General features: G+C 41.4%; 1 protein-coding gene across 7 annotated transcripts in view; it reads left to right on the forward strand.

The window, feature by feature from the left end:
• Positions 1 to 226: 226 nt before the first annotated feature.
• Positions 227 to 26,689, forward strand: part of ANKRD44 (ankyrin repeat domain 44) — a 335,610-nt gene continuing 309,147 nt past the window's right edge. For 2 of the 7 annotated variants that reach the window (XM_032277672.1, XM_032277678.1), the window contains exon 1: positions 564 to 761. In XM_032277672.1, coding sequence (XP_032133563.1) covers positions 735 to 761 — 27 coding nt within the window. In that variant the 5' untranslated portion in view covers positions 564 to 734. Of the gene's footprint in view, positions 762 to 26,689 lie in introns of all 7 variants that reach the window. The other 5 variants (XM_032277674.1, XM_032277673.1, XM_032277675.1 and 2 more) reach the window with 5 other exon arrangements.

The raw sequence follows: 26,689 nt of genomic DNA on the forward strand, positions 1-26,689 counted from the left end.
AGAGCTTCTGTTCCCTCCACCCCTAAATGAAATGTTTGAGAAACACCCTCTAAAGAATCACAGTGTGTTCACGGCCTCCCCGCATTAAACAAAGAGAGCATCGGAATTGCGGTCCCTGGCGAGGTGGGACCGTCGGGGCGCTGCCACTATCTAATTCTGGATTAGGGGAAAGGGACGTGACACCGTCTCCCCGGTTAAAGTAGACGGCGTGTGAGTGACAGCCTTTCCTGCCCCCTCGGGGTGTGTCCCCATGGGCTTCCCCACCCGTGTGCGTGAGACCCGCCAGGGAAGCCGGCGATCCGCCCAGGGCTCAGGGCCCGCCCGGCGGGCGCCGCGTGCAGGTGCGGAAGGCAGGCGGCAGCCCGGGGCGGGCGCGGGGGCGGCGCGGGGGCAGCGCGGGGGGCCGGGCTGCGCGGCGCGGCTGCGGGCGGCAGGAGGCAGCGTCGGCCCAGGCGGCGGGCGAGCCACCGCGCGGTGATGTCAGTGGCGGCCCGGCTGGCAGCAGCCGGTACTTCCTGTGGAAAGGCGGGCGGGCTCGGCTGCAAACCCCACTAGCCAGTGTCAGCCTCTCGGCGGGAGGAGGCGGCGGCGGAGGAGGAGCAGGGGGAGGGCTGTCAAATTCGGGAGCCAGATTTTTTTCCCTTCCCCTGGCAATCCCTTCCGCTTCCCCGGCTCCCGGCGTGACATCTGCGGGCTGGGGACCTGCATGTGTGTGCGCGCGAAGGAGCGGAAGAATGGCAGTGCTCAAACTCACCGACCAGGTAGGGGGCGGCGGCGCCGGCGGGCGGGACGCGCGGGCTCGGGGCGGCGCGGAGCTCGGCGGGGGGATGGGGGCACGGCTGGAGCGCGCCCGCGAGCTGTTTACTCGCGGCGAGGGGGAGGAGTGTGCGTGGCCGTCGGTGCCTCCAAGAGCCCGCGGCGCCGTCCCCGCCCTGGGCCGTCGGAACTGCGCGCCCGAGTCCCGGGCAGGGCCCGCGGGCGCTGGGCAGCCGGGGCGCGGGGTGCTGCGGCCGCAGGCCTGGCGGGGCCGGGGAGGGGGCCGGGGGCTCGAGGTGCTCCCGGGACTCCCACCGCGCTGCGCTGCGTGGGCGCTGCCGGCCCGCGCCCCCGCGAGGAGGACGCTCTGCACGGAGAGGGAGAAAGGATAGCAGCCCGGGACCCCTCCCCAGCCTAGCAGGAGTCTGGCCCCCAATGCGGCTCTTGTGTGGCAGGGCTGTCTTTATCCGTGGGATGTGACATCTCGACTTCCTCTTTAGTTGCCCAGGCTGTGTGCGTGGTGCGGGATGGGGACCCCTGGAGACCGCCCTTTCGGATTCGGCCGGTCCCTCTGAGGAGGGGGTGAAGTCGGCTTGGAGCCTCGACTCACAGGCGGTGGGCTACGGTCTGCGGGTGTCCACCAGCTTTGTTGGCTTTCCTTGTTGAGACACCACACAGGGCAGCTCTGGAGTGCTGGGTTGGAGAGGTGGGGTTATTTGCTGCATCGAATTGACAGTCCCCACCGCCGCAGGTCTGTGGAATGGAAACAGCCACCTTCGCGGGCTTGGCTGCTCTTACATCGACACTAACAGGCGTTCAACCAAGTTGCATGACAAAACTCTTTGCAGCTCTTTCCACAATAAAAGGAAACGGTTTGCACCCCCCACCCGACCCCGGTTTATTCATGGGTAGTGACATGAACTTTGTTTTGGGGTCCTAGCAGACAGAGAGGCAATCGTGACATTGACCACAGGGTTAGACGTGCCAGCCTTTGGTATTAAATACCTCAAACTTATCCATGGGTTGCATCTGCTAACTTTTTTTCTCCAGTAAGTATCCAGCCAGAACATCTTGCAACTGAAATGCAGTCCATGACCACAATGATTTGTTCTGCTTGTTAGATTCAATGTTTCAGCCTGTTTTTCCTAAATATTTACAGGTGTTGCGGGGTTAGGGACGGGGAAATCAGTTAAAATTCATGTTATTGTTAAATTTAATAGGAAGAGCAGCTGGTACTTATGATGAATGTATTTGTTCTCATTGGTTCCAGAGCATTTAAAAGTGTAAGTTGATATCAGGATTTCCTTCACCTATTGGTCCCATACTTTGCCAACTGTTAAGACATTTGCTTATTTTAAATCTTACAGTTTTAGTGTGTCTTGGGCCTGTCATCTTTGCTGGTACACATTGCTGTACTTGTGTGTTAATCCCTAGATCTTCAAAGTACAAAGAATGGTTCTAATAGGTATTATTGTTACCACATATAAGAAAGAACATCCCATAGACGTTTAGAATTGTTAAGAACTTTTAAGAATGGTCTAGCCCAAACCCTTCATTTTCTAAATGACAAAACAGATCTGAAGAAGTGAAGCAAGTCTTCCTCAAGGAATGCCAGCTACAGGCCTGCAGGGCTGGGGTTAGCCGTGTCTCCTGCCTCCTAGGCAGTTATGCTTTCTGTTACAGTTGGTATAGGACAGCTCCATCATCTCATTGGATGTATTGAACGGGTTACAAGAAAGCATCTCTTTTTAAATCAAGATCAACCCTATTGAAAAGTGGATTACTTGATCTTAGGAAGTTATTCTTCAGGGCTTATCAGAGCAGGAATTTCAAAGATGTTGCCTTTTAAAATGTTTCCAAGTTTATTTCCTTCCTTCCCCCAGTAAACGAGTATGAGTATGAAGAGAAAGGAAGAGTCATGCAACCTTCATTTGGTTCCATCTCCAGATACATAAAAACAACCTAAGGCGTTTTAAGATTCAAGAACTTCTGAAAATGGCCAGTCTATCTTGGGACAAAGTCAGAAGGAGATGGGGTGGGGAAGTGGGCTGGGTGGTGAGCAAGGATGGTTTCTGTGCAGCTTTAGGTCCAGGAAGTGTGTAGTCTTTCTTGCCTTATATGGTCTTACCTTTTCTGTTTGAGACTCAATTCTTAGAAGTCAGTTCTTAACCTCACAGATTAACTTTTAAAATCATTTGCTTAGACTGCTACTAAAAGAGTTTTGCTCCATCATTGTGGGTAGGGAGCTGCGTGCTTGGAATCCCTGCCTTAGAGTTTGTACAGGAGTGCCTTGCTTTCCATTCAGCTTCTAGTAAAACAATCGCTTCTTAATTTCTCCCTCTTTCTTTTCTCTTCTCTTCTCTTCTCTTCTTCTCCCTCCCTCCCTCCCTCCCTTCCTTCCTTTCTTTTTTTTTTTTTTTTTTTTTTTTTTTTTTTTTTTGAGTCAGGGTCTCACTCTGACTCAATAGTGTAATTATGGCCCACTGCAGCCTTGGCCTCCCAGGCTCAAAGGATCCTCCTCCCACCTCAGCCTCCCCAGTAGCTGGGACTATGGGTGTGTGTGCCACCACACCTGGCAAATTTTTATATTTTTTATGCAGACAGGATTTCACCATGTTGCCCAGGCTGGTCTCAAACTCTTGGGCTCAAACAATCCACCTGCCTCAGCCTCCCAAAGTTCTGGGATTATAGGCGTGAGCCACTGTGCCTGGCACCTCATCTGTTAAATGCCCTATTTGTGAAGTAAATTTTGATTTTTGCTAGGCCTCTTAAATTTTTTGTTGGAGGACACACTCTTGCTGTTGATAACCTGAAACACAAATTGCCTTGATTTGTCTTTAAATGTGGCCAAAGTCAGGTGTGTCAGATGATGAGATTTTTCTGTCCAGCTAAAGCTAGGTGCAGGAGCTTGCTTGGTGAAGCAGATACTACTTCAGCAGTCAGTCCTGTAGTGACCTCTCAATCCTGCAGAGAAGGAAAATGTTTTTTTCCCAACTCTTTTTTCAGGAGAGTAAAAACTGAAAGGAAGAGATCAGTGTGATTTTTAGTCTTTTTTTTTTTTTTTTTTTTTTTACTATGAAAAGGAACTGGGAGCTATCACTATAAACAAACTTGGCATTTAGCACTTCTGCATTTGTAACTTTTGTAACTGTGTCCCTTCTGTTTTCCTCTTCACAGGACACACGTACTTTTTCTTGCAGCCTTAGGGGGCACCAACCATCCTGGCTTGTGCAGATTGACTCGTTTCTCAGCACATGGGGGTAAAACCGGGAAAATTCCAGGCAAACTGGGAGGAATTGGTTACTCTGTATAACATAGAACACACTCAACTGTGTCATTAATATGATAATGTAATTATTTTCTTGTATTAGGAGTTTTACAGATTTGGTAAAGTGAGATAATTTTAAGTTTGGGAAAGAAAATTTTACTACATACAAATCTAATGCATTTTGATTCAATGATAGCCATGACACCTTTTTGCAAATTGATTTGATATTGACTTTTTTGGGGAGTTCTTTATGTCATATAGTTAAGGCACTACAGTCGTTTTAAGTGTGTGGTCATATCTTCAACCTGGGTCTCTACCTGAAATTTATTTTCAGAGTTATGAAGCTAGGATGGTAAGTTCTGTTGTATGTTTAAAATGTCCACTATTCTTACCTGCATTTGCTAATGATAGCAGAACACCACTTTGGTCTTGGAGGCTGCCTGCAGACAAACCATTTCAGCAGGTGGCCCTTTTGGAGCTTCCTGCCTGGAGGCCTTCTGGTTTGGTGTTCCCCTGCCAAGTCCTAGTTCACACTTGAGTCACCTACCTTCTTGCCAAAGGCAGTGGCTGGCAGCGGTGGTGGTGGCAAGAGACTAGAAATCCTGTGTAACTTTGGGAGCAAGATTTCTAGCTCATAGTGTGGGGCCTTGGGACGTCTTACATGTTTTATTGGGCTGCCCTTGTTCTTCCATCGCTCCCTAGAGCACTGGTCTCAGAGCAAACACTGTGCTGTAGTCCTGCCTTCAGCAGAGAAGAAGGAAAAAGAGTCTTTATTTGGAGCCTTTTCTGGTTGTTTCGGGACCCAATCACGTGGTTTTGAGAGTGCATTTGAGGCTGGTGTTTCATGGCAGAGACCTAATATTGTCACACATTTATTGTGCTCTTGTTGTATGCTGGGCCTTTGCAGTGAATCATGTCTTAATCCTCATAGCCACACTAGGAGGTAGGTGGTGTGTGATTCCTATTTTATGGATGAGAAAACAGGAATAGAGAGGCTAATTGACCTGTTTAGGGTCACACGCCCAGTAAGTGACCTAGCACATTGTCCTACCCTGGCAGTCTGATTGCACAGGTGGGGCTCTGACCACAAGGCTATACTTTTCATAGCTGAAAGGGCAGTGCAACCATAGGGTTAATGGGTGCCTGCTCTTGTTTACAGGGATGCCATTGGATGAGCAGCGTTCCCTGAACTCCTTCTCTCTCTTGGGCCAGACCCATTTCTGTACAGGATAGGGAGCTGCTCTGAGGCCCCTGCCCTTGCCTGGCTTCTCCCAAAACAGCTTCTCCACTTCCCCACCCTGGTGAATGATATGTTGGTAGTTCAGTGATTTTTTTCTTACAAATATCTATGTATCTATCTATCTATATCTACATATATATATATATATATATATAAACTAAATGTACTGCAGTCATAGGAAAATTAGAAAGCTAGATGAGCAAAACAAAACAAATTTTAAAATCATCTGAACCCTCTATACTGAGAGATAACTACTCTTGACATTTTGATATATTTCCTTCTAGTCTTCTGTCTGGGCAGCCAGAAAACATTTTTAAACTTTCCATGTGAACGTTTAATATCATTACCTTTCACTTCTGCACATAGCTGATATCTGTGTTCGCTAGATGGATGACTTTTCCAAATAAACTTATTCTTCTCTTACATATATAATTGGCTCTTTAGCTTAAGTTCAACACCAGCATGTAAGCTCTAGCTCTGGATTGATGGAACCAGCTTTTTTTTTTTTTTTTTTTTAGGATTTCAACTTTTTACTTCCTCTTTTGCTTTAAACAGAGAGTAAATATAAACTCAAAAAGGCACAAATTGTTTGCACCAGAAACAGGAATGAAAGATTCTTTAAAAAGATTTGTATTTCTACAAGACAATGTTAATTTTTGTAGGCTAAAGTATAACATGAAATAATTTAAAAACAGGCAGAGCTACAGGGATCTGATAATCCTGTGGTTTCCAAATTTGTTTAAGCTATGACACTCCTTTTTGTTTTCCCTCAAAGGAATTTAATATTGAAGCTCAATATGTAAAAAAGATTGGCTTGGACAGTGATCCCTGACTCCCTCTTGAAAACTGGTTTAGTGTTATTTGAAAGCTCCTTTGTATGAGAAAACTCCTGGTGATTGGTTAAATGTTTTTTTTTTTCCCCCGACACATCATGTATGAAACAAACAACATTTATAAATGTTTGTGGATGATTAGGAACTACATAGAGCTAGGATGGCTGTATCATTTTTATCCTTTTGAGAATCATAGGTGATACTACTCAATATGAAGCCACAGATGTGAGCCAGGACTGTCCTGGGTAAACCTGGATACATGGTCATCATATATCCACGTAGATTCCATGTTTGCTCACTGCAGGCTTGAAGTGACCGTAAACTAGTTTGAGTAGCAGGCTACTCACTCTCTTTTGAGTTAGGCCCACACTGGTGCAGTATTACAAAGATTGTTTTATGACCTCGTGCAGAGTTGGGAAATGACTTCCATCTCACACATCAGTTTTGATCAGTTGGTCCAGGGATTACAGGTGTAATCTGATAGAAGCATTCTGACTCTTGCAGTTAAGGATGGGAGAAAGTGTGATTGATTACCAGTGTTTGCTATGGATATATGGAAAGGGAGAAGTGACATATGTTGTACATTAGCCAACCCCAGCAAGACATGTTAACTCTGTAGGCTTCAGGTTTCTCTTTGTAAAATGAAGAGGTTGGACTGGATGCCTTTCTGGTGTCTCAGCTCTGCCCTTTCCCTTCTGTGACTCGGTGCCTGTGATGGAGACCAGTGCTCTTCACATGGTTTGTGTTATAGCCTTTCTTACAAATGTGGCTATGAAGGGTGTATTTGCAGATGAGCTCTAATAAGGTTTCCCAGGTAAAAAAGTCAAACAGCTTCAGGTTCCAGAGGAGGCTTTTAGCCAGCATCAGTGTCTTAGGGACTAATTCTTATTATCAACCCTACTTCAATTAATAGATATTCGAAGATTACCCATTTTATTTATTGTGGTTTTTTTTTTTTTTTTGAGACAGAGCCTTGCTGGAGCGCGGTGGTGCAATCTCAGCTCATTGTGACCTCCTGCCCCACCCCCCCCTCGGGTTCAAGTGATTCTTGTGCCTCATTCTCCCATGTAGTTAGAATTACAGGCATGCACCACTATGTGTTTGTGTTTTTAGTGGAGATGGGGTTTCACCATGTTGGACAGGCTGGTTTCAAATTCCTGGCCTCAAGTGATCTGCCCGCCTCAGCCTCCTCAAGTGCTGAGATTACAGGTGTAAGCCACCGCCTTCTTTAGATTAACCCTTTTATAGATTACTCCTTTTAAACCTTTTAACTAGTATCTTATCTGGCTCTGGCTGCTTTCAGAGGTTGGGAGTGCCGGTATTTGCTCTTATTGGTGTTCATGTTTGTAAATTTGTTGGTAGCCTAAGAGGTTGAAATTAATGATTCATAAATCCAGTTTGTAATTATGATATTCATAATTTTTAAGGATCTTTTCACTTGCCTCACCATTTGAAAACAAAATTTGTCTAGTATTCTATAAAGTGAGCTAAGCAAATAAGTATATAGTCCACCTTTGGGCTGTTTCAGGGTTTACTAAGTCAATAATTGTTTGCATTTCTTGGTTTTCATTTGCTTAGAGTCCCCTTGCTCCCATCCCAGGAAGTCTTAAGCATTTCAGCATAACTTTCTAAGATGTCTTTTATACCAGAAGACCATTTTCCTCTAAGAGAACTTTCAGAGGTCATAGTAGAATTAGGGAGATTTGTGGAAACATCTGTTTGAGCCTAGGCATGGAAATTAATCACAATTTTAAGCTGTCTCTAAAAGTTTTGCTTTTTTTTAATGTTAAAAATTTTGTTTTGCTTTAGTTTGTTTTAAAAATAACACTAGATTGGGAATTAGAAGATGTGGATTCTACTCATGGTTTTTCTAACAATTGTATGGTTTTGGGTAAGTCCTGGCCATGGTTTCTTTGTCTGTCAAAATGGGAACGGGTAGAAAATTCTCTAAATTCTTTTAAGCTCTAACATTCTAAGATAGCTCTTCACATAGTTCAGTGTCAGTCTTTTCTCATTTTGTGGAATCTCATTTCGAAAAGTATCTGCCTTTTATGAACTTCTGATTTTGCACCAAGTGTGTTGGTGGCAGCTTTAAAATGTCCCAGGTTTGGTAAACACATCCTAAGTTTGGTCTAAGGGTGAGGGGTCCTTTCCCCAAGAAGCTTGTCTTCTGGGATCTCCAGGAGCCTGACTGTGGGGACACAGAAGCCCTGGGGCTGTTCTCAGTGTAGTCCTTTGAGAATCCTCTTGAACTTCTTACAGGATAAAGGGAGCAATCCTTACAGACCCCATCTTGTCTCTTGTGAGCTGGGGCCCATCTTAGCCTTCTTCAGAGGTGCTGCTTTAGCAAATATCTTGGGTTCTCCCAGGCAAAATCCTGTTTTGTTGAACCCAAATAACATGTACTTCTAACAAGTTTATTTCTCAAAGGTTGGCCCAGAGTTGGGTGCAGTTGACATGGTGGCCACAGACTTTCTCAAGAAAGGAAAATTCCTACGTGTAGTCACCAGCCTCTGTATGGTTAGTCTCTGTAGAGGAGACTTGTTTTGGTGTCTAAGACTGGCAAGATAAGGAAAAAGGAAATTGAGCATAAAATCTAAAGACAGAAAGCCACGAGGCATTCAGGTCAGCTGGGACAAGTCAGCCAACCAATTACTGTTAAACAGTGGCCTCCTAAAGTAGGTGTGGCCAACACTCCAAGGATGAACACAGTGCTTTATTGAGTTGGAGTTTGGGAAAGAGAATATTGGAATTCATATTTCTTTAAATCATTCTTTTAAACTTTTAATTTTTATGTAGTTTTAGTACTTATTTGCTAGTACTGCATCATCTTTTCGGCTGTATTTTTCACTGTTTGCCACCTGTCCGAATCACCATGTGGGTTACTGCAGCAGCCTCTGCTGGTCTTCCTCCATCTGACCTTGGCCCCTACACTCTGCTCTCGGCATAACTCTCAGAGTGATGGAACTCAGAACTTGTCACTCCTGCTCAAAAACTTCCAGTTTCATCCAGGGTGAAAGCTAACTAAGGTCATTAGAGTGACCTCTGCACTCGGCTCCTTCACTCACCTGTCCAGCCTTATCTGCTCTTGATCTCTTCCGAGCTCCTTGGCTCCAGCCCCACTGGCCTCCTTCTGTTTAGTGAACATGCCAGCTGCACTCCTGCCTCGGGACCCTTGCTGTTCCTGCTCCCCCAAGCAACTCCTCCCTAGACATCTGCGTGGCTTACCATTACCTCTTTCAGGTCTTTCCTCAGATGTTACCTTCTCAGTGAGTCCCTTTCTGACCACACTATTTAAAATGCCCATTCCACATTTCCTGTCTGCCTTTCTTTATTTTCCTCCACAGTACAAATCCCTCATACCATATATTTTACTCCCCCGTTTTAAAAATCAAAACTTACATGTGGTTAAGATATAGATAATAGGACAAAGATTATTTTGTTAGTTTGATTCATTCACTGCTGTATCTTCACCACTTAGTACAGGGTAAGGCACGTAGTAAATGCTCAGTAAGTATTAAGTGAATGAATATAAATACGTATGTGTGTCTATATAGGTACACGTTCAAATGGTTTTTACTGATGAAGTGCTCAAACAAAACAAACACTTCTATAAACAGCTTTCATTTACACTGGGATGTCAAATTTCCATGCAAACAAAGTAAGAGAAAGTTCTCTGCCCTACGAAAATATAAAAGATAACATATTGTCCTATTTTTCTGATTGTATTTTCCCTCCTTTCAAACTGTGCTTTTGGTTGTGAGGATGGTTAGCACTGTAGTTAATTCTCAGTTCCATTTATTTTAGGGGAAGTATCAAGGTGATACTAGGGGATAGGAAATATTGACCCTAAATGTTGTGGAGTGGATCTCCTATATATTCAAGCAATCAAGAACTGTTTAATGAGCTCCATCTACATAGCAGTGATCTGGCATAGCTCTGCTGGAGCTCTGTGCTCTCCCCTTCTCCACAAAAGGGAAGGAGAGGTAACACCAGGCACAATAAAATAGAAACCAGACAGAGAGAATTGGGAACAAGGAGACAAGAATCATGCTTTACATGATTTAATCCTAATGTTTTAATGAGAGGGTGGCTATCATCATTTCATTTTAGAGAGGAGGAAAATGAGCCCTGGCACGGTGGCTTACACCTGTAATCCTAGCACTTTAGGAGGCCGAGGCAGGTGGATCACTTGAGGTCAGGAGTTTCAGAACAGCCTGGCCAACATGGTGAAAGCTCATCTCTACTAAAAATACAAAAATTAGCCAGGCGTGGTGGCAGGTGCTTATAATCCCAGCTACTCAGGAGGCTGAGGCAGGAGAATCGCTTGAACCTGTGAGGGGGAGATTGCAGTGAGCTGAGGTTGTGCCATTGCACTCCAGCCTGGGTGACAAGAGTAAAACTCTGTCTCAAAATAAATAAACAGATAAAATAAAAAAAAACCCAGGAAATTGAAAACTGAGAGGCTGAATAATTGTTTTCAGGGTTGCATAACTCTGGGAGTCACTTTTGAGGCAACCTCAACTCTAAGGTGCACATTCTTAGCCATGATGCATTAGGATTCTTGAAATAGGGGCAGTATCACAAGAGGCCCTTTTCCTCACGGAGCTCACAGTCTAGTTAGAAGATATTGAATGCCTTGCACATGAAAGGCCCTCCTCCATGTTTACCGAATTCATGTGGCATATGAAACAGCTATCAACCCAGGTATAGGCCAGGTTTAGACTATGCTTAGTGGTATTGATTAGGGACTTCAGAAGTCCCCAGGTGAGCAGAGTCATTAAGAAGGGAGCTGGAGGGAGTCCAACTGATACTTGAGGAAGGGAATGATTCAGGCAGCAGATGCGGGTGGAACTCAGATGACTGACGTGTTGTGTACCTGACAGGTAACCTGGCGACTAAATTTACTGAGTCATTGGGTTCATGTCAGGTAGGAAAAAGAGGAAAGGAAATATCCACCTTGCAAACTGGGGAGAAGAGGTGTTTGCATATTAACACATTTTTCATAGTTCTTTGATAGGTACTATGTATCCTCTGCTGGAAAACTTGAATTAATGAATTTGTGCCTAAGCAACACGTACTGTTTCCGTTTGTTGCACATGACCTTTTACAAATTAATGTGTACCTACTTTGTTCCAAAAAGTATTGAACCATTAAAGTAAGGTGTTGCCTTATGTGCCCTTCTGTGTCTGTGATACTCCCTGCTTGAATAAAATGTTGCATGATGTACCATGGCAACATTCAGTGAACAAAGATGTATTTTGGAGTAGCAAGGACTTCATTGAAAGCATCTAGATGGTAATGTAGGACATTGATGGAATAATATAGTAGGTCTGAAGATGATTCTTTTTCTTCTTAAAAAAATTATGTCCATAGATTTTTGCAGAACAGGTGGTGTTCGGTTACATGAATAAGTTTTTTGTGGTGATTTCTGAGATTTTGGTGTACCTATCACCTGAGCAGTGTCCACTGTACCCAGTGTGTAGTCTTTTATCTCTCACTCCCTTCTCACCATTTCCCCCAATTTCCCAAAGTCCATTGTATCATTCTATGCCTTTGTGTCCTCATAGCTTAGCTCCTACTAATGAATGAGAACATATGTGTTTGTTTTTCCATTTCTGAGATATTTCACTTAGCATAATGGTCTCCAGTTCCATTCAGGTTGTTGCAAATGCCATTATTTCATTCCTTTTTATGGCTGAGTAGTATTCCATGGTATGTGTCTACTATATTTTCTTTATCCACTCATTGATTGATGGGGTTGACTCCATATTTTTGCAATTGTGAATTGTGCTGCCATAAACACCCGTGTGCAGTATCTTTTTCATATGACTTCTTTTCCTCTGGGTAGATACCCAGGAGTGGGATTCTGGATCTAGAGATGACTTGTTTTACATATTTTTTTAGACAAGAAACTGCAAAGTCCAGACTATGGGAGGCCTATAGAAAAAAGAGACAATTTCTTTAAAATCAATTGTAGGAGGAAGAAAAGGAAGGAGAGGAAATATAAATCCATAAATTAAAAGGAAATTAAGATACATGCAGACTAATTGCAGTGAATAGATTTGGATTATGATTTAAACAAACTTTAAAAAGCACACTTCTTTGAGATAATTGGGGAAATTTGAATACTGACTGGATATCTGATGATTTAAAGTGTGAATATGATATCGTGGTTGTGTTTAAAAAGAGAGTCCTCCTACAAAACTAGAAACTATAAAACTTTAGCATTTCTTTCTCTCTCTTTTTTTAAGCAGGATCTCACTGTCACCCATGCTAGAGCACAGTGGTGCGATCACAGCTCACTGCAGCCTTGACTTGCTGGGCTCAGTTGAGTCTCCCACCTCAGCCTCCCAAGCAGCTGGGACTACAGGTGGGTGCCACCACACCTGGCTAATTTTTGCATTTTTAATAGAGATAGGGTTTCACCATGTTGCCCAGGCTGGTCTTGAACTCCTGGAATCAAGTAATCTGCCCGGCTTCCTAAAGTGCTGAGATTACAGGCATGAGCCACCGTGCCTGACCTACTTGAGCATTTTCTCAGGGCACCTCTTTAAGTGACATATTCTTTTTGGAAGCTGTTTTTCTTTTTACGTCTTCCTGTTACCTTTGTGCCCCTCTGAAGGCCTCCGCTCTCGCTTGATAGAATGCCGTCAGTAAAGTTGTTAGAATCCTTTGTTTGTCCATACAAGCACATGATTTTGCTAGTTTTGCTGCCCAAGGAAATATGCTTCTGAGCTAGTTGTGTGGTCCACATATCTATTGACGTCGTTTAAGTGGCCTCACAACTTGAGTCAGATATTTGAGCTTAGAGTCTCATCTTGTGTGCTTTTAGGAAGACCTGGATTTGGCTTGTCTCCAGTGTAAGATATTTGGAAGGGAATTTAGGTATTAGAGTTGCCCCAAATCACTTTCTTACATTGCCTTATAAATTCTGTCTTAATTAAACTGTGTAGTTTTTTTTTTTTTTTTTTGAAAGGGCGTTTCAAAAAAAAAAAAAAAAAACTACACAGTTTAATTAAGACAGAATTTATAAGGCAATGTAAGAAAGTGATTTGGGGCAACTCTATTGCCCTTCTTACATTTCTTACATTGCCTTATAAATTCTTTTTTTTTGTAGTTTTTTTTTTTTTTTTGAGACGGAGTTTCACTCATGTTACCCAGGCTGGAGTGCAATGGCGCGATCTCGGCTCACCGCAACCTCCGCCTCCTGGGTTCAGGCAATTCTCCCGCCTCAGCCTCCTGAGTAGCTGGGATTACAGGCGCGCACCACCATGCCCAGCTGATTTTTTGTAGTTTTAGTAGAGACGGGGTTTCACCGTGTTGACCAGGATGGTCTCGATCTCTTGAGCTCGTGATCCACCCACCTCGGCCTCCCAAAGTGCTGGGATTACAGGCTTGAGCCACCGCGCCCGGCAAACTGTGTAGTTTTTAAAGGCAGCAAACAGTTGCAAGGTCTCAATTCTAATGGGCCTGGCTGCCATGCCTCTCTTCTTACCTGAAAAGGAAGTGGGTGTTTGTTGTTGCCTTGAGTGGTTTCACCATTGCTCAGGCATGCTGAAATATCTTCCTTTATTTCTACAAGTCTGAAAATCTTTCTCTGTCCTTCTTAACGGAGTCTGGATTTAAGCATAGACCATAAGCATAAGAAGTGTGCAACTGTGACTTGAGTAAATGATATTGTCATGAGTAATTTAGAAGCCATGTGACAAAGGATTTGGTACTTTGGAGCCTCAGTATAATTATGTCTTGCAGTTCATGAGATGAATGCAACGTTTAGTTGCTAATGCTCCTTAGCAGCCAAGAAGAAACAATCTTTGAAGTAGCTACACTTTTTAGCAAGGAGTCTTTTATCAAGGTTTCAGGGTACTGTATTATTTTATGTATATTATTTTAAAATATTGTGGCATCTCACTGAACAGTTTCCAAAAATACTCCATGTGAGTTGTGTAGTTAGAATACTAAAGTTGACGTCTGGAGACCTGGGCAATGTGCACAGGGCTACTCCGAACGAGCTGTGTCCGTCTTCCTGTGCTACAACTTTCTTTGACTGCAAGATGGGTAAAATGATACTTGCTTTATGGGGAAGTTGTGATAATCAAGTGGGAAAAGTCTTTGTATAGCAAGTGGTGCTTGGTTGGTACTCAGTAAGTAACTCTGAATCTTGGGCTGGTTCCTCATTTTTCAGATTAAAGAGACCAGTTTTCTCGGGTCATTTTAAGCTCTATGAAAATATGATTTGAGTTAGTTTTTGTTTTGGATTTATGACCTTTTAACTAATCTTCTTTCTCTCTAACTTACACAACATTGATAGAAAGAGTTTGTTTTATTTTTGTGTAGAATTTCTATACTTCCGTTTGAATCGTAGCGTTTTGGCTCCTACAGCTTTAGGAAGTAAGTTTGTCTTTCATTTTGGTTTTATCAGATCAGTTGACTTAGTTTATTTGACTGAAGAATCTTATGTTAAGATAGACCTAGGAGGATCAATGTGTGTTGAAAAGATTCTGAGGAGTTTTCAGCCATTCTTGATTTGTCAAAAATAACTTTGAAAATTACTTGTAAGAATGCCACTTCCTCTTCACAGAAGTATGAAACTGTGTCTTTTTGAGGAAGTGTGTAAAAACAAAATAGTTGATAGAGTAATCTTCATAAAAAATCATCACAGCAGAATGGCTAAAAAAAAATTGGTGTGAAATTTCATGTCTTGAATACATTTATAACAGGGTAGAAAACAAACTTCTCTGATAAAATGTGACCTAACACGTTAGATGAAGGATACAGTGTAAAAAGTTACTTTAATTTGGGATTTTTTCCCTTTTAAAACTACAGAATGCTACTTAAAGAGCAGATAATTTAAACATCATTGGATGTGTGTATGTATCTTAATTCTAACAAAGCATTTCAGTTTGAGATGATACTTGGTCGAGGTGTAGGGCAAAATGAAAAGAGTCACAGGAAATGAAAACGACAATCAGTATAAGAGAAGTTGGAATAAGGAAAAATGGGAGAAAAACATTAAGAAACTTTTTTTTTTAATTTAAGAGGGAAGGCATTAGGAGTGGGAAGGAGATTGACTATTAGTTTCTTAGGTGAGTGTTGGAAATGCTCTTGAGCTTCAAGCTTAATTGGTCATCACCTGCTGTCATCTGCTCTTTGAAATAATTGATATTGATCCTTGCTGTTCAGCCACATTGACACTTAGATCTTGGGAGTTCTAGCATTGGAATAACAGAAGTGGAGATTGTTACTTACACTGCAAAAGAAACGACAAGAGCTTTGTCACTCAGAAAGCTGAAAAGAATCAGGCTGACAGGTAATTTGGCCCCTCAAAGGGTTCTAGTGGCTGATACAGGACCCTCAGAGTGAGTGTAGTGACAGGCAAATAACAAATTACACAGTGGGAAGTCAGGTATTGGGAGCTTCTATGACTAGTGACGAGGTTCCTGTGACATCTCTGGTTTTAAGCGCCCCACTGCCTGTCCTGGTAAATTGCACTCAAGCAGGACATTTCTTCATTATTGCTTTACCTTTACCTTTTCCTTTTCTTCTTCTTCTTTTTCTTTTTTTTTTTTTTTTTGAAACAGGGTCTCACTCTGCCACCTAGGCTGAAGTGCAGTGGCGCCATCATAGCTTGACCTCCTGGGCTCAGGTGATCCTCCCACTTCAGCCTTATGAGTAGCTGTGACTACAGGCATGTGCCTCCATGCCACCCAGCTTATTTTTTGTTGGGACAGGGTTTCACCATGTTGACCAGTCTGGTCTTGAACTCCTGGACTCAAGGGATCTGCCCACTTCAGCCTCCCAAAGTGCTGGGATTATAGGAATGAGCGATCCACTGTGCCTGGCCTTGCTTTTACCTTTTCAACCAGCTCTTCCAGAGGCTGAATAGTATTTTTCTTTCTTTCTTTCTTCCTTTCCTTTCCTTTCCTTTCCTTTCCTTTCCTTTCCTTTCCTTTCCTTTCCTTCCCTTCCCCTCCCTTTCCCTTTCCCTTTCCCTTTCCCTTTCCCTTTCCCTTTCCTTTCCTTTCCTCTCTCTCTCTCTCTCTCTCTTTCTTCTTCTTCTTCTTCTTCTTTTTTTTTAATGTAATACTGTTTATTTAACTTCAAAAACATTTCAGCATTCTAAACATACAAAAAAAATAATGGAACATTGCAAATTATGTTTAAGTACAGAAGATTCTTGAACTTTCATTGATGCAGTGGCTCTTCATTTTACTGACAATGAAGAGTAATACAGTTTCTTTAAAAACAGTTTAAAAACTACCGCACTTTAAACAAAAAACAAAAAAGTCTCGTGCCAGCTGACCCCCTTTGTCCACAGCTAAGATGGTAGCAGAATGCTATGTGACTATATACAGAAACAAGACAACCTGAAGCTCAATGGATGCCCACTGCAAAGTCAACAGGTCCAGCCTCACAGTGCACGCCCTGAGCTACAGCCCCTCCAAAAGGTATCTTTCCCACAGCCTCAAGGCCAAGCAAGGAGCATTAAGGGTTTGTCTTGGTTGTTTTGTTCTTTTTACAAACTATAGATATATACAATTGATAACTCAGGATTTCTAGCCAATAACTGTATAGTTAACACCACCTTACAAATAAAAAAATGCAGAAACATCTTTAAATGCCTTGTCACACCAACAGCAAAGTGCACAGAGTCAGGAGAACAGGAGAATGCCTTTTCATTTTAAAAATGTTTGGAAATATGTACAACTTTGATACAGTTTCAGGGTGCTCGAGACACCCATGGCCACTTCATGTAAACCACTGACAATCTCTAGAGCACTTTGAGAGACTACAATATGATCATGATCAAATTTTGTAATTAAACCTAATGAGGGAAACAGACACTTCTCAAATAAGAGATGTGTCAATTACGGTGCTCCCCTACTCTAAGTATTCACCAGGAGACAGGTAAACAGTTTTTCTATTCGTCCTCCTCCTCCCCTTCTTCCTCCTCCCCTTCTTCATCTTCCTCTTCCACCTTTTTCTGGGCAACTTTAGCAGAACCCTTTGCACCATCAAACTTTCGACTTACAGTCAGCAACATCCTTCTCATACTTCTCCTTCAGCTTTGCCGCCTTAGTGATGTAAGGCTGCTTTTCACTGTCACTTAGGTTATTCCACATCTCACCCAGCTTTTTGCCATGTCTCCAATAGAGATGCCAGGGTTTGTGGATTTGATCTTGGGGTGGAATTCTGAACAGAACAGGAAGAAGCCAGACGGTGGTCTTTTGGAGGCATTAGGATTCTTCTTCTCGCCCCCCTTAGCTGGCCCATAATCCTTCATTTCCCGATCATAGCCACTTTATCCGCCTTTGCCTTTTCATCAAATTTAGATTTCTTTTTCGCAGACATTGTCTTCCACCTCTCAGAGCATTTCTTGGAAAATTCTGCAAAATTGACAGGGACCTCTGGGTTTTTCTTCTTACGTTCTTCTCTGCATGCCCGCACAAAGAAGGCATAAGCAGACATCTTGCCCTTTGGTTTCTTGGGGTCACCTTTAGCTATCCTGACTGTATTGTTCGCTAGTCTCTAGTATTTTTCTTAACTCCATTTCTGCCATAAATTGGCTGTGAGACCATGGCCAGTCATTTAACCTCCTTGGGCCTCAGTTTTCTTTAAGAAATGAGGACATTGGTTTAGAGTTTATTCTTGCAGCTGCTCCAGTCCTCTGTAGTTTTAACCCAGGGGTTGCAGACTACTGTCCACAGGACACATCTGGCTTGCTGCCTGCTTTAAAGTGGCCTGTGAGCCAAGAATAGTTTTTGTATTATTAAGTGATTGAAAAGCATCAAAAGAGTAATACTTTGCAACACATAAAAATTAAACAAAATTCAAATTTCTTTGTCCATAAATAAAGTTGTATTATTTGTTTATGTCTTGTCTATGGGTGCTACAACAGCAGAGCTGAGTAGTTGTGGCAAAGACCACAGGGTCAGCAAAGCTGAAAATATTTACTATCTGGCCTTTTACAGAAAAAAATTGCCAAACTCTTGCTCTAATGCAAAGGTAGACTTGGGGCCATCCTCTTCAGAAATTGAATGCTATACTCTTACAGTCCTAGTATTACCTAAGTTGCACTTTGAAGAAAGTAGAAGCTTAGTTAGTTTTGTTTTTTGGTATGCTTTCAATTAAAAAAAATTCTCCATAAAACAATAGTTTGTTTGTATTCAACTTTTTTTTTTCCCCTCTCTCTAGGAATCACTGTGGAGAAGGAAGCCATATGTTTATATTTTAAATCACTTGCCTTTTCTATAGGATTTTTAAACTCCAGATGTGGACTCAGAAACAGTTAATATGTACTTTTGATGTATTCAGAGAGCCAAGATGGGGGAAGCGAGATCTTTGCCTCTTATATTTGAGAGCAAAACAGAAATCTTAATATTTTTCTATTCCCCATGTAGAGACTTTAGATAAATATGGGGACGGAAATGGCCTTAATTTTATAGAAAACTAATTTTAAGAAAACACAGTTTAAAGATTAAGTATTATAAATGAAAATTATACAATTAAAAATGAATTTTAAAACTGTCTACTTATCTAATGTTTCTTATTATTCTAGAAAATTCTCTCTGAAGCTAAGTCTGGTAATTTCTGTGTGAGTTATAAGTTTGTATGTGTGTCAGGGGAGCAGAGAGAAAGAGAATGAAAATGAACATGTGTGTGTATGGTTTCCAGTGTTCATTTCATTAGAATTATAAAGAACATCTGACTCTTGATCTTGTACTTCCAGAGTCATTTGAGTTATTATGAAACTCCTCCCAGGCCTGGAGTTCCGTTTGATCTTGGATGAAGATGGGCACCTTGAACTGGTTAGTGAGGCCACAAAGGAGGTCAGTCAACACATGTTACCTTCATATAAAGGTTCAGTTTTCTCAGAAGTGAAGCTAACTTTTATATGAAAGATGACACGTATTGACTGACCTCCTTTTCTCTATCCTTCAGAGAGAAATAATTAAGACTGAAGAAACTTGTTTAAAAGATTTGTAAAGAAGTTAATGTAGTGTGCAACTTTAGAAAACAAAAACATGGACAGTGACTCAGTACCTAAGATGTCTGGGACCGCCAGTGTTTTCTGAAGAGTGTTATAAATTGTCTGGGGAAGACAGGAGATGCACGCCAGAATCCCCATTCTTCACAGGGAGAAACTGAGGCCAGTGGCTGTGACTTAGCTTGTTGATTGTTAGTGAGGTGGAGCTCTTGCTTTTTCTGGCTCAGTCTGAGGTGCATTTCATTTGCCTATCCTGTTCTTAAACAGCACTTATAAAATCACGTGTCATTTCTACAGTTATATTTAGGATACAGCCTAAAATGCTGTATAAACACCCTGTGATAGAATGCTGAAGGCTGCCGCCTGGGTAATTATCGTGTGATTCTAGTATCGTATGATCTACATTATCCAGATTAGAATGTATCACCCACTTATAAGCTGGTCTAGAAGAAGGAGCCCGTTGTTTGTAAGGCCATAAGGATATTGCCTTGCTCTCCTGTGGGTAAAGATCTTTGTGATACACAGAAGATCGTGGAACTTCATTCTTGTTTGAAAACACTGGTGACTGGTAATAATCCTGAAATACTAAGGCTTTCCCATGCCTTCACCTCTGAAATTCTTCCCTAATATGTTTTGTTTTCTGTTTTTAGAATTTTGTGAGAAGTATTTAAAATTGGCCATCTGAAGAGAACGTTTGTCAGAGGACTGCCTAATCTTTAGATGTGTCTAAATGCAGATGTGTTTAATGAATCCTTTCATTTTCCTTCCGAGGTGGAGTGGGGCAAGTTTCTTCACTGAGCCTCTCACTTCTGGTTTCAGTCCATTTTTAGCCCCATGATTAATGTGTGACGTGGGAAGTTTGGAGCTAAGCCACTGAATGGCTTTTTACTTCTGGGGGAAAATGTTTGTACCCCAACTTTTTAGTTTCTGGGGCTCCAGTTAACTCAGTAGTAGTAGATTAGCAATGACTATTGAATGAGTGAATTATCTAGTGCCAGTCTCTGCTGCTATGTTTTTTCTATCACCATCCTTTCCTTCTTCTATCTACCAAATCTACCTTCTTTTCATCCTCCTGGGATCTTTACCATGAACAGAGGAAGGACAGGAAATAATTAATTTTTGGTTATATAAATAACCCTAGTAAAAGGATTGGTGATAGAAAATATTGCCAGTTTTTGTTTGGTGGATTTTTTTTTCCCTTGGTGTCTTGTTAAATATACAGTCAAGAATGTGTGGCTGATGGCTTTGTGTGTCATGACAGGAACAGATCTGGGACAACTTCTTTGGTCAAGGAAACAGTACAGGAAGAAATGTTTTGCTTATCATTTTTTATACTCTGGAGATTTTGGACAGGCTTTAACTGGGACAGCTCTTTAAAGACTTGCACAGGAAATCACTGTGATCGTGGTCTCTTGGTTTAAAGCATCTTGCTAAGTAGGGCCCAAAGGGGGCAGAGTGTGATTTCTGTCACTGATCCTGGGTGGACCAAGAGGATGGCCATGCTGGGCCATCTTCTGACACTTACAAGTAGCTCATGGGAACATTTTTCACACCCAACCCCTACCACCAAAAGATTTTTATAAGCCGTGTATTCCCTTGCACATTTTTGGGGGGTTGACATCTAAAGTTTTTCATCATAAAGTTGGAAAGATACAAAGGATGTAATTCCTGGCATAGTGTAAATGTTGACTTTTAAAATGAAAAGATTATATCACTGTATAAAATGTGTTGAATGGAATTTAAACACTGTTGTGATTTGAGTGTCCCACCTTCACTTAAAAAATACATGAGCAAGCATTATTTGATAGTTGGAAAATTTACATTGTTCCTTTTTCTCCTTGAGCTTATATTTCTATTTCACTTTCTCATGCAGAATTTGGCCAGGTGTGGTGGCTCATGCCTGTAAATTGCAGCACTTTTATCCAAATATTATACATTTTATTTTTTTTTGCAGGGACAGGGTCTCACTATGTTACCTGGCCTGGAGTGCAGTGGTGTGATTATAGCTTCCAGCAGCCTGTAACTCCGGGGCTCAAGTAATCCTCTCACCTTAGCCTCCTAAGTAGCCAGGGTTACAGGCAGGCACACACCAGCATGCCTGGCAAATCTTTGTATTTTCTGTACAGACAGGGTCTCCCTATGTTGCCCAGGCTAGTCTCAAATTCCTGGCTTCAGTGGATCCTCCCTCCTTGGCCTCCCAAAGTGTTGTGATTATAGGTGTGGGCCACGGTGCCTGGCCCAAATGTACTACATTAAAAACTGATTATCTTACAATACTTTGTAATACAAATGTGATCCTAAGATACTAAGAGTTAAATAAATTTCTGGATTGAGTTTACAATGATTATTAACAATGTATCAAAACAAATATAAAATTTGATAAATTATTAATATGTGCAAAGTAAAGCATGCTTATTTGAAATGCATTTCTGGATCTGTTGATAAGTCTTGCTTGCTTTTTAAAATCAGTCTGTGTATTTGTGGAGAACATGGGTTATTGCTGGGATACTACAGAGGGAGTTAAAGTTCCGACTTCAAATCTCCTGATTTTGAATTGGTCCTTTCCTTGGCACCAGGAAACTCCAGTGAATCAGCAAAAAAAAAATAATCCCATCAAAAAGTGAACAGGCATTTCTCAAAAGAAGATGTACAAACAGCCCACAAACATATGAAAAAATGCTTACCATCACTAATCATCACAGAAATGCAAATTAAAACCACAGTGAGGTACCACTTTATTCCTCCAAGAATGGCCATAATTAAAAAGTCAAAACACAATAGATGTTGGTGTGGATGTGGTGATAAGGGAACACTTTTACACTGTTGGTGGGAATGTAAATTAGTATAACCTGGGATTATAGGCATGAGCCCAGTGCCCAGCCTATTTATTTTATTTTTTCTTTTTGAAAAATTGACTGTATTGGGAGGCCTAGGCAGGTGGATCACTTGAGGTCAGGAGTTCAAGACCAGCCTGGCCAACATGGTGAAACCCCATCTCTCCTAAGAATACAAAAATTAGCTGGGAATGGTGGCTGGTGCCTGTAATCCCAGCTACTCGGGGGGCTGAGGCAGGAGAATCACTTAAACCCAGAAGGCGGAGGTTGCAGTGAGCTGAGATCACACCACTACATTCTAGCCTGAGCAATAGAATGAGACTCTATCTTAAAAGAAAAAAAAATAGGAAAAAAAGAAAACTTGACTGTATTATGAGTAGTTGACATAAAATGGCGTGTACCCATTTTAATGACCTGTAGATGTGTTTTGACAAAAGTTACCTGTGTAATCACCCCATAATCAAGATATGGAATGATTCCGTCACCCCAAAGAGTTCTCTTCTGCTTCTTTGTCTTCCCTACTTTATGTCCTAGGCAAATACTGTTCTGCTGTCTGTTACTACAGATGACTTTCACACAAATAGAATTATACAGTTTGTCTTCTTTAGTTTCTGGCTTCTTTTGCTCAGCATAAGGATTTTGAGATTTGTTCATGTTTTGTGTATAAGGAGATAAAGTCTTTCTTACTGCTAAGTAGCATTCCAGTGTCTGGCTATTCCATAATTGTTCATCCACTCATCTGTTGATGGAAATTTGGGTTGTACCCACATTTAGCTATTATGGATAAAGTGGTATAAATAATTATGTGTGGGTCTTTTCTTTAAACATAAGTTTTCATTTCTCTTGTATAATACCTGGGTAAGTGCATGTTTATAAGAAACTGCCAAACTGTTTTCCAAGGTGGTTGTGCCATTTCACATTCCCCTGACAATATGTAAGGGTTAGTTTCTCCACATCCTTGTCAACACTTGGAATTGTTAGTCTTTTAAATTTTAGCCATACTAATATTTATGTAGTAGTGTTATGGGGTTGTTTTTTGTATTCTTTCTTTACTACTAATAATATTTTACATATTTATGGGGTCCATGTGAGTGAAGCATGCATAGAATGTATAACGACCAAACCACGGGTATTGGGGGTATTTATCACTTTGAGTATTTATCATTTCCATACATTGGTATCACTTAGCACTTCTCTTTTAGTTACTTTGAAATATACAAAATATTATTGCTAGGTACAGATACCCTAGTCAATCAAACATTACAACTTATTTCTTCTATCTAAACTATATGTTAGTACCCATTAACCAACCCCTCTTCATATCCTCTTCCCCTACTTATCCTTCTCAAGTCTCTGATATCTATTATTCTATCCTCCAGGTTTATGAGATGAAGTTTTTTAGCTCTCATGTATGAATAAGAACATGTGGTATTTGTCTTTCAGTGCCTGGCTTATTTCACTTAACATTGTGACCTCCAGTTTTGTCCATGTTGCTGCAAATGACATGATTTCATTTTTTTATGGCTGAGTAGTATTCCATGATATGTGTGTGTACATACAAATGTGTGTGTTTGTGTATATGTATATTTATATCACATTTTCTTTATTGATTCATCTGTTGATGGACACTCAGATTCCGTAACTTTGCTCTTGTGAATAGTGCTGTGATAAACTTGGACGTACAGCTATCCCTTTTATATAGTGATTTCTTTTCCTTTGGACTGATATTGAATAGTGGAATTGCTAAGTCATATAGAGGTTTTATTTATTTTTATTTATTTATTTAGAGGTGGAATCTCGCTTTGTTGCCCAGACTGAAGTGTAGTGGCATGATCTCAGCTCACTGCAACCTCCACCTCCCAGGTTCAAGTGATTCTCCTGGCACAGCCTCCTGAGTAGCTGGGATTACAGGTGCACACCACCACACCTGGCTAATTTTTGTATTTTTAGTAGGGATGGAGTTTCACCATGTTGGTCAGGCTGGTGTCGAACTCCTGACTTTGTGATCCACCCACCTCAGCCTCCCAAAGTGCTGGGTTTACAGGAATGAGACATTGTATCCGGTCCAAAATTATTTATATATATTTTTTGAGAGATTTCCATACTGTTCTCCATAGTGGTTGTATTAATTTATATTCCCATCAACAGTATATGAGTTTCCTTTTTTCTGCATCTTTACCAGCATTTGTGAAACTTTATTTTCCGTCCATGAAGTCTTCCTCTCAGGTATACTGAATGAAGTTTCTGTGTGCTTCTCCTTATATTCCACTCTATGCAATTGATTGAATAATAACTGAATGTAAGTAACAGTGTTTCTGATTAGATTTGAACATTTGCTTAGAATCTCATGGTATTTGAAAGCTAATTTCTCATATCTAAAGACCTAGATCTTGCTTTTATAACTGATTTTTGGGCACACCCTAAATTTTTGGTCTTGAGGGAGTATATCAGATGTCTACTTTTTTTTTTTTTTTTTTTTAAACTGAGACTGAGTTTCACTCTGTCACCCAGGGTGGAGTGCAATGATGTGATCTCACCTCACTGCAACCTCTGCCTCCCAGGTTCGAGTGATTCTCTGGCCTCAGCCTCCCGAGTAGCTGGGACTACAGGCATGTGCCACCATACCCGGCTAATTTTTGTATTTTTAGGAGAGGTGGGGTTTCACCATGTTGGCCAGGCTGGTCTTGAACTCCTGACCTCAAGTGATCTACCAGCCTTGGCCTCCCAAAATGCTAGGATTATAGGCGTGAGCCACCATGCCCAGCAGATGTCTACTTTGGTTTGTTAATTCCTGAATTAGCTAAGAAGTGTTCTGATATCCTACATAGAAAATAGGTGTTATATCTCAGCAGTTACTTTACAAAAAAAGGTAAAAGATCTAGATATAAAATTCACAATGATGTGTGGTTGTCTGTGTGTTGAATGGATTTGTCTGCCGTTTCTGTGCAGTGTTCAACAGCATTAAAAACGGTTCTTCAGAGAGGACACTGATGTCTGATGACTAGTGTTGCTGGTTCCTCTCTTGCTCATCTCTAGACCAAACAGAAATACATGTCTATCTGCCAAGTATTCTGTGACGTCACAAGGCAGCTCCTCCAGTGCAGCAGTTTCTTCTTGCACTTTTCTCTTCTGGCTGCAGGAGCATTAATCTCTTCTTTCATACTTTTACTCTTTTTTTTTTTTTTTTTTTTTTCAGTTGGAGACTATGTAATATTATTTAGAGCATCTAGAAGGTATATATTTTTAAAAAGTAGACTTTAATTTTTAGAACAACTTTATATTCACAGCAAAACTGAGCAGAAAATACAGAGAGTTCCATATACCTCCCATCCCCACAGCCAGCTCTCCCACTGTCAACATCCCCACTAGAGCGGTATATTTGTTACCATCGATGAACCTGCATTGACACATCATCACCCAAAGTTCATGGTTGACAGGGTTCACTCCTGGTGGTATACATTCTCTGGGTTTTGACAAATGTATAATGACATGTATCCACCATTATAGGGTGATACAGAGTGGTTTCACTGCCCTGAACATCTTTCATGCTCTGCATACTCATCCCCTGGCAACCACTGATACTTTTCCTGTCTCCATAGTTTTGTCTTTTCCAGAATGTTATACAGTTGGATAAATTCTTTTAAAAAGGGATATAGCAGGATAAAGGAATTTTGAAACTGTAAGGGATCTTAGAGGTTTTTCATTCTGTGGCCTTTTTCATGCTTACCAAAGTTACATATTTTTCAACAGTTTGAATAGAAACCAATTTGTTCAGTTTCATAAGCAAAAAAGCATGTTGCATTAAAAAATCAAGTTTATATTCCTGGGAGAAGTAAGAGAAACATTTACAAAGTTAAGGTATTTGGGAGGCTCAGATGAGATGATCAGTGGAGGCCAGGAGTTCAGGACCAGCCTGGACACTATAGCGGGACTCCCATCTCTACAAAAGATAAAAAAAAAAAAATAGCCAGGCATTGTGGCATCCTTGTAGTCCTAGCTATTGGGGAGGCCGAGGCAGGGGGATCAATTGAGCCCAGGAGGTTGAGGCTGAACTGAACTATGATCTTGCTACTGCACTCCAGTCTGGGTGACAGAGCAAGGCCCTGTCTCTTAAATTAAAAAAAAAAAAAAAAAATTAGAAGAAGTAGGTAAAAAGAAATTCTTTCTGTCCTTAGGTACTCCTTAAAGAATTTTAAAGCCATTTTTGGTTGCTATTTTGATAGCATTTAGGGAAATCTTTGAATTAAATAAAGTCAAATTGCTTTCAAATTGAGACAGCTAATTTAAATAGAAATATGCTCAATTTTATTGCAGACAGGGACTGGAATCTGTTGAAGCAAAAGATGTTTGGAAAGGGTAACATGCCTTTATAGTATCGTGGAGGACCCATATAGAGCAGCAGTGGCTACACTGGCCCACCAGCTGCAACGGTCCAATGGAAACACTTCCTGCCTTGTGCCAAATTGGCCAGCTTATCCCTTTCCTTTATAAATTGGGTGGTACTATTGTCAGACTCACCCAGAGTTAGCTTTGGGGCTCAGGCGGTTTGTGTGAGAGATGGAATGGTTGAATTACTACCGCTGGCACTTAGCAATCAAACTGGAAGGCTTGGTTTTGTCAGAGGGTTCCCAGAGGTGACCATATGGTGAAATCCGTTCTTTTTCTCAGAATCTGACCCGAAATCATTTTTTTGATCTCTTTAAGCTCTGTACAGGTTCTTTGTCAACCGTAATGGGGTTTTATGTTTTCTTTCCTTTTTGTTTTTCT

The sequence above is a fragment of the Sapajus apella genome, unplaced genomic scaffold (assembly GCF_009761245.1).
Source record: "Sapajus apella isolate SASKATOON/1434 unplaced genomic scaffold, GSC_monkey_1.0 scaffold10, whole genome shotgun sequence".
Classification (NCBI taxonomy): domain Eukaryota; kingdom Metazoa; phylum Chordata; class Mammalia; order Primates; family Cebidae; genus Sapajus; species Sapajus apella.